This window comes from Terrapene carolina, unplaced genomic scaffold (assembly GCF_002925995.2).
Source record: "Terrapene carolina triunguis isolate 2854851 unplaced genomic scaffold, T_m_triunguis-2.0 Scaffold66, whole genome shotgun sequence".
Lineage (NCBI taxonomy): Eukaryota > Metazoa > Chordata > Testudines > Emydidae > Terrapene > Terrapene triunguis.
Window position 1 is genome coordinate 9,126,711 of NW_020664417.1, and position 8,753 is coordinate 9,135,463.

At 43.7% G+C, this 8,753-nt stretch overlaps 1 protein-coding gene across 1 annotated transcript in view; it reads left to right on the forward strand.

Moving 5' to 3' along the window:
* Positions 1-1,600: 1,600 nt before the first annotated feature.
* The window catches only part of LOC112114634 (UPF0462 protein C4orf33 homolog), a 22,996-nt gene continuing 15,843 nt past the window's right edge, over positions 1,601-8,753 (forward strand). Inside the window, exons 1-3 of the mRNA XM_024211425.2 lie at positions 1,601-2,749; positions 2,870-3,050; positions 7,795-7,855. Of these exons, the coding sequence (XP_024067193.1) occupies positions 2,747-2,749; positions 2,870-3,050; positions 7,795-7,855 (245 nt within the window). The 5' untranslated portion in view covers positions 1,601-2,746. The remainder of the gene's footprint in view (positions 2,750-2,869; positions 3,051-7,794; positions 7,856-8,753) is intronic.

The following is an 8,753-nucleotide window of genomic DNA, read 5'->3' on the forward strand; positions in this document are numbered from 1 at the left end:
AGCATTCAGCTGTCTTAACCATGAAACCAATGTTTCTTCTCCTGCAATTTCTCACTTTGTTCAGTACACACCTTCCAACTTCTGCAACAAGTGAGGCATGGTGCCTACAGACAACAGCCTCATTCATTACACAGCCCTGATTCAGTCACCATTACACAGCCCTGTCCATCCTCTGCTCTTAATAAGGTAGGGGCCCTGTGGAAAAAATAGTACAGTTCACCCTCACTATAATGCCCTTCACAATAACGAACCTTGGGCTATAACAAACCCAGTCCCTGGATCCCATCTTGAGCTCAGCTGCTGCAGTGGGAGTTGACAGCTCCTCCAGCCCTGGGGCTGCAGCGGGGGCTGAAAGCTGGAGGAGCTAGCAGCCCCGGAGCTGGAGGACCTGTTGTCCCCCCCCATGGGTCTCTTTTGGTATAACGAACTCCTGGCTATAATGAACAAAGAGCGTGGATCCTGAGGGGTTCATTATAGCGAGGGTGTACTGTACATGGTTATTTTATTAAAGACTATCATAATGCATATTCACAAGTAGTCAAATTAAGATTGCACGGGCAACCTTAATTCAGGCATTTCCCAAATTTTGAGTGCTTGACTTTGCAACCGTAACATTCTTTTAAAATGTAATAATCTATAAATCATATTTGACCTGTACCTCCTTTTTTTGCCCCTTGTGGATCATTTCACTCTCTACTATATATGTTCTTGCCTGAGGAGGCCTGTTGTGGGGTATATATATCACATGGTGACCTGGCAACCAAGAGGTTAATGCAGGTACAGTATAGATCCGTTTACGCGCGAATCCGCTTAACATGCGGTAGCGCCATGCCTCCCAGTGCTACCTATTTAACACGCGAGACTCGTTGACATGCAGTACAGGAACTTGCTGTGTAGCACTACAGATTTGCTCACTAAGGGCATGGCTACACTTGCAGTTGTAGAGTGCTGGGAGTTAAACCAGCCTTCGGAGACTGCAGCAGGGAAAACGCTGCCGAGTGTTTACACTCTCAGCTGGAAGCGCACTGGCATGGCCACATTAGCAGCTCTTGCAATGCCACAAAGAGCAGTGCATTGTGATAGCTATCCCAGCATGCAAGTGGCTGCAACGTGCTTTTCAAATGTGGGGGGTGGGGTGGATTGTGACAGGGAGTGTGTTGTATGTGGAGGGAGAGAGAGTGGGTTTTTGGGGGGCTGAGAGCGTGTCAGCATGCTGTCTTGTAAGTTCAGACAGCAGCAGACCTCCCTCCCCCCCACCTCTCTCTCTCATTCAAAGCAAGCAGCATTCCTCAGTAATGGTTCCTTTGTCCCGGAGCAGATAAGCAGCCAGCTGTCAGAAACGGAGCTTTGAAAGGGCATATCTGCATTCCTACAGCATTCCTACAGCGAGTTCAAAACAATGACAAGAGTGGCCACTTGACTTAAGGGGATTATGGGACATTTCCAGAGGTCAATCAGAGCACAGTAATGCAACACCTCGTTCACATTGGTGCCGCGGCGGGGGTGCAGCAAACATTATTCCACTTGCCGAGGTGGCGTACCAGCAGCACTGTAGCCGCGGAGTCAGAGCGCTCTGCGTGCCTTGCCAGCGTGGACGGGTAGTGAGCTAATGCGCCCGGGGCTCCTTTATTGCGCTTTAACTCGCAAGTGTCAGAACTCACTGACATAGAAATTGACAGGAAGTGCAGAGCGGAAACGTGTTGTATGTCTTTACCGATATTGGTAAAGACGTATCATGCACGCTTAGTCATTGTGGAGAAGCAAAATGCGGAAAATATTGAAATCATTCATCTGCGGCGAATGACAGACTTCATCAGAAAGAAAAAAAAATGCGAGCCAGAAAGAACAGAAAATAATGGCGTTTTTTTCTAAGTGAATCATAGACGCTTTTTTTCAGCATGGCCCTCTTAACCCGCAGTCCATTAACACGTGGTCGTGATGGCTTGACTCCCGATATCCGCGCGTCAACAGGTCTGTACTGTACTGCTAGTCAATGGTGATTGGTAGCCTCACAGCGGCTGGGAAAATAAAAGAGCTGGGAAGTAGAGGGATGGAGTGGCTGCCAGGGGAGCAAGCAAGCTGGAGAAGGAAACTCGTTCCAGCAAGGTGCTGAGAAGCTGTGCAGAGACAGCACCCGTACAAGGGATGACTGGATCTACAGGCTGGAAAAGCCTGTAGAAATGATGTGAGGTAGGAAGTAGTTCAGGGCACAGCAGGAGGAGTTGTTGAGGCCTGATTCTGTCTGTCTGGTTTTAGGGTTCTATGCTGGAACCAAGTGGAGTGGGCAGGTCTGGGTTCTCTGAGAGACTAGAGAATGCAAAGAATTTCCAGACCCTTGAGCACTCGGATCAGCTGACCATGCCAAGTATAAGGAGAAAACCTACACATCCCAATGTGACTGAGGCTAACAACCTCCATAGCCCAGTATGGGGCTACCACAGAGACGCAGGCAGGAGGAGCTGACTACTGCCCTGCCAAATCGAGTAACCTCTGGTGCAATGCTCTTTCTGGCCAAAGAGGTGCTGTTGCATTGGCACATCAGCTCAGACAGCCAAATGACACATAATACTCCAAAAGAGAGATCATTGTTCAGCCTAGCATCATCATCATTTTTATGCCTTTTTAATACATCCAATCATCTCATTTGACTTTTTAATTGCTGCTATATCCTGGGCAGACATGATGACTCCTTAGTCTTTTTTCCCCCCTTTAAAGGATCCCATACATTCAGAATCCATCAAAATAAATGGTAACTTTATACTGCTTTTGCTAATAAGACATTAAGGCACAGTCCCCAATACCACAGGATGGTACCCAGCATTTACCCATTTTACATTATTTCTTTTTCCTCTTCTGTAATCTTCTGTAGTTGGAATACAAGATTACAAATACCTGGGACAGCATAAAGGTGATGCATGAGCCAGTGATCATCAGATTTAAGGCAGGTGACCACGGATTAATAATGGAAGTGAATTCCCTGTTCTTTGATGACCCTTCTGCCCCATCTGGTGAGCCAGGAAAGCCTTTTGATGGACTCTGGGATTACGAAGGTGAGAAATATATATATGCGCACACACACGGTTATGGAGATAGATTTCAGAATGTGGAAAAACACTAACACCTATGTATGTCTGCCTCTGACTGCAAACAGCCTGAAATAGCTCTGAGAGAATTTCTCCCATTAACTCAAAGTAGTATTGACTCTAATGGTAATTTAAATGTCAACATTCTTATTAGCTCACCGGTGATCAAATCATGCAAGAAAGGAGAGGGATGATAATATTATAAAGTTCTGCAAAATTTAATGTCTTATTTTGTTGTCTCAAGTGAACAAAAAGTTTACCTTGAGTGGCGCTTGAAGAGTATTTATACCTTCCTATTCCACCCCCACTCCCAGGATTTGACCCCCTCGCAAGTACAATTTTCAAAGAAATGTATTGGGTAACTTTAGACCTCTGGAAGCTTGTTCCATAGTTGGATCTGTTCAGCTGAGAATGCTTTGTCCCCAGCTCTCACTTATTTTGTCTTGAGCTTTGTGATCTGCATTGTCCCAGAAGATCACAGTTGTCATGATGGATCATAAACAGAAATTTGGGAAGGTGGGACTTGGTGCATTAATTGCTTTGAAGATTAGGACTAAAGCTTTAAACTAGCAACTGAAGCTGACTGGGATACAGTAGAGGGATTTGAGAACAGGCCTGCTGTGCTTATTTATGGTGCACTGTATTCTGGAGAAGCAGCCAACTGTATTTTGTACCAGCTGAAGCCTGTACATGGTCTTAAAGTTTGGTTTCAGATACAATGAATTTCAGAAATCCATCTCCCAGGTGATGAATATATGGATCACTTTGGGCAGGTGTTCATGTGTGGGGAAAGAATGAAGCTGGAGGTTTAAAAAAAAAAGGCATTTTTAAATACTGATGCTGCCTGGTCATCCAAACTTAATGAAAAGTCAGTGAGGCTGTGCACCACTTTGACGAATGGGGACTTTATACTTTCAGTGGAAGACTGGACCAGTGTGTCTGATAGTTCTATATAGCAGCGTTTCTCAAACTGGGGTCTGCGAGGGTACTCCAGGGGGTCCCTGGGTCCTGCTGATCAACTCCTCCCTCTCCTTCCCTCAACTCCTCCCCTTCCCTTCCAACGCCTCCTGCACGCTGGGGAACAGTTGTTCAGTGGCATGAAGGAGGCGCTGGGAGGGGGGCAGGAGCAGGAACAGAGAGTGCTAGGGGGAGGAATCATGTCCAGGGCCACCGGCCCTGCTGATAAACTCCTCCCCCTCCCTCCCAGTGCCTCTGCACACCAGGGAATAGCTGTTCAGTGGCATGCAGGAGGCGCTGGGAGGGAGGGGCAGGAGCAGGGACAGGGTGCTCAAGGGAGGGGGCGGAAAGAGGTGGGGAAGAGGGAGGGGCAAGGGTAGGGTGGGGACTTGGAGGAAGGGGTGGAGTGGGAGAGGGGCCTGGGGCTGATCTGGGGGTCCCCAAACACTTTTAAATCAAAATGGGAGTCATCAGTTTGCTTAAGTTTGAGATCTGCTGCTATATAGCATTTTGCCTTTCCATTGAGCACCACTTCGGTCTCACATGGGTTCCGCTTGCACAGCTGCTCTTATTCCAAGAGCTGATTTCTTGTAGGTGTTCTACATTTTAGTAGTGGTGGTGGCTGCATCAGTTGAGGATGAGGTATATTATTGAGTGTCATCAGCATACTGTTGACAGCTGAACCCATGGCCTCTCACTATCTCTCAGGTAGGTATTAAAAAGAAGCAGGGATAGTATGGATCCCTGTAAGACCTCACAGGTGAGGGCCTTCAGAGAGGGTGAACCATCACCACACTCTGAGCTCTTCTGGAGAGGTACAATTGGAACCACTGTACTGCTGGGCTATCTACACCTGCTGTGTCATGTAAGAGTGTTAGCAGTACCTTGTGGTCCAGTTTGTTTAAAGCTGCCGAGAGGTACAGCAGTACTAGCCTAGAAATCTTGCCTATGATCATGGCCATAAGAATGCCATCTCTTAGTGTCACCACAGCTGTCTATGTTCTGTGCCACTGTCTGAAACTGGCTTGTGAGTCATCCAAGGTGTTGGCTTATGTAGCATTGTTGGAGCTTGATTACTACTTTCTCAGTTATTTTGTCTAGGAATGGGAGGTTGAAAATGGGTTGTTAGCTGAGAGGTCAAGTGATAGCTTAAGTATCAAATAAACTATTAGATTTTTTCAGGAAGTTTGGTAGGTATGCGTCTCTGAAGGAGGCAATGACTGTTTCCATTAGTAGTGTGCATAGTTGCTTTTTGCTGGCTTTTACCAGCCAAGGGGGACACCGATCCCTTTCACAGGTTGTGGCTTTAATATATTTCAGGGCTTATTGAGCTTTAGCATGTGTGATAGGGCCAAACTCAGTCAGGAGTGGCAGGGTGGATGTTACAATTTGTTCAGAAGTGAAATTTTCTTTTCCGGTTTTTCCCAATATGTAGTCCATATGTATTTGTATTGATCTTATCAGTGAAGTACACTGACAGCTCTTCAAAAATTTTTGATGCATGAGTCTGATATCTGGGCTAGGCAGTCGAGATTGATTAGCTGGTTTACTATATGAACTAGTTCTGCTGGGCATCAGTCTGTTGCATTGATTGCACGGGGTAGAAGGCTTATTTTGCCTCCTTATTGCAGTGGTATAGTCCTGTAAGAGTTGTTTGTGCTGCTGGTGGGTGGCTTCAAAGTGTCTTTTTGTACCGTGGGCATTCTAACTTTCTGCCTATGCGCGTCTTCTACAGTGGTTAATCTGTGAATCAAGGTGATCTTCTTGGTCAAGTTGGGTGAACGCGTGGCTTGAGACAAATGCATCAGTGGTACTTAACATCAAGTGATGGTTCTGTTGTACTAACTCATCAGCACCTTGGCCTCCTGGGCTGAGTTGCAAACCTAGAGAGTTCAGGAATCTTCAGGGGTGGACCAGCATTTAGATGCTCACTATCATGGTGGGAAGGAGGGAAGGCTATGATCTTGCCTAGACGAGGTTATGATCGTATTGTTGATGTCTCCAATATACACTCCTAGGCTGAAGATAGGATCCAACATATGTCCATTTGCATGTGTGGATATAGAGCCCACCTGGGAGAATCCCATGGTTTCCATGTAGGCCATGAGATCAAGTACTACTGTATCATGTTCATTGTCTATATGGAGGTTAAGGTCACTGAGGACCAGGAATCTGAGGGATTCCAATACCATCCTGGACAGTAGCTCCAGAAGTTCCTCCAGGAAGTTGACAGGCTTTCAATCTGGAGTTCTGTAAATCACTAGGAGTCCTAGTTTTCTTTTGGCTTTGCCTCACAGATCATAGGGATGCATTCAAATGTTTTTGTTTGGTAGATGGAATGTCTTTTGCACCCGAGGTTGGAAGGGAACAAAACTATCTCAATCTCCTCCTTTTTCTGGTGCACTGTAGGGTGTGCCTCAAAATGATCAGTTGTGTCAAGATATGAAAAATATTTAGTTTGATAACAAATTAAGAGTCTCTGAGTTAAAATATCATGCTCTGAATGTATGAGAAGAATTGCTAAAATTAATCATATAAAATAAACAGTTATATTTAGGAGCAACTTGATGACAGATGAACATAAAACATGTTTTGGAATATTAATTTTCTAGAAGTCTAAGAAGGTTTGCAGTTAAAATTACTCATATATACACATGCTGGCTGAAGCTGATTGAAAAAGAAACAATTTCTTGAGAAACTTTAAAATCTACTATTTTGCAGGGCTTTAAAGGGGCTTTTTTGTTTTTTTTGTGAATGTTTCTGTCAGGTTTTTTTTAAATCAAAATTGCATTTGAAATTGAACACTTTCATTTACTGAAAACTACATCTTACAAACACTTCTGTTTAACATAAATTACATTTTTAGTTAAGAAAAAAAGTTGATTTTTGATAATAAAGTTGATTAAAAATATTACAAAAAGTTTTGAAAAAACGGAACGTTTTGAAGATGTCAACAATTTGTAAATAAAACTTCATTTTTAAATAAGGCAATTTTTCCTCAAGAAAACTTTTTTGTAAAAAATGTTGCCCAGCTCTAACAGTAGCATTTTTTCATATTTTGGATTGTTTACCCATTACAAAGTGCAATGCTGCAATGCAGAAACAAAAGAGTGTTTATCAGTCAGGGGAAGTCTGGGTCAGAACAATCAGAATTTTCACTAAAAAGTCAAACCAAACCTTTTAGAATCCCGGTAAACCTTTATTTAAAGGCTTCTTTTGGTGGCAGATCACTTCAGGGGTAAGGCCAAAGCAGACCAATCTACTCTATTCCTTCAATACCAAATCTGTCCCCTTCCAAATATATCAGTGTTTAACTACACAGTATGGATGCCTAGACATCCCACCACAGACAGTATTTGTATTTGTCCTGTCGGAAAAATACACTCATATATTCATAATATGATTATCACATTATTGAGGCAGTCTTTCCATCCTCACAACTCTGCAATGCCTGAAACATCTTAAAGATGAATAAAAGAATAATTTAGAGGACATGTGGTTTACCTGTGAAGACTGAGACTATCCCACAGATATAATCACAGGCAGTAGCCTTATGGTATTCACCTTGGTGTTGTCTTGCTGACAGCTTCCCCTTATTTCCTTATTGGTCACTTAAGCCCTCCTAGTCAATACTTAGCATTCCGCTTGCAGGGATTTATACAGAGGTTTTTTTTTCTTCTTTTCCCAAGTACAAACTTTCTTAATTCTTGGAATTCTGTGTGTGTGTGTATTTTTGTTTTGTTTTTTTTTACAGTTGTTGAATCCTTTTTTCTGAATAGTGAGACTAAAGACTATCTAGAAGTGGAACTTTGCCCGTAAGTTTTGATTTGTAATACTGATGATGCATTGTTGATGTTTCTCCTCTAAATCCTTGTACTTTGTAACCTTTATGTTCAGAGGTATTGCTGATATATATATATATATTTTTTTTTGTAAGTTGCATACTGTACATTGAACCTGGGGGCATTAGTTTCAGGCATTAACTATTTTTTAATGAAACAGTTTATAGACGGGTGTAACTTATGATAGGGAGAACGGGAGACCTGAGTGTGAGTGAGGGGAATATGGAGGTTCTGCACTTGGAGAGGAACAGTCCGCGGCTGGATGAACATAAGATGACAAGTCAGGCCTGGTGCTGCAGTCAGGGCTTGCGGGGTGGGTAGGGAAAGCTACCTTGAGCAGTTAAAACTTTACCTCCTTGACAACTCTGTTTGAAGTACATTGCTGTCCCGGCTCTTACACATACCTTACTGTGCATATCTTGTGGACCTCAACAACATTCTAGGTTGTAATTTGTTTGCAACCTTGGATCTTGTAAAAGGACTCCCCAGCTGCACTCCCAACATCACTTCTGCTCTTAGTAACACAGATAAAGAACAGAGAAAACTTTACACAGGCGGCAGTTTGGCCATAGTATGAATAAACCTGGAAGGATTTTCCTCCCTACTCCACTGTTTTATGCTGCAGAGGATTCCAGCAGCTTTTTGCCTTAAATTAGGCATACAAAGAATGCTAATTACACAGGAAAAGCTCCAGTCCATAGGTAATGAGAAATTATTGAAAAGGAAATGCAGAAATGCAGTGATATAAAAAGGAGTTTAAATATCTTAATGTTTTCCAGAGTTTGGTAGCTAATGCTGGTCTAGAACCAGGGCCGGCTCTGGCTTTTTTGCCGCCCCAGGCAAAAAAGCCTCCGGCCGCCCGCCCCCCCCC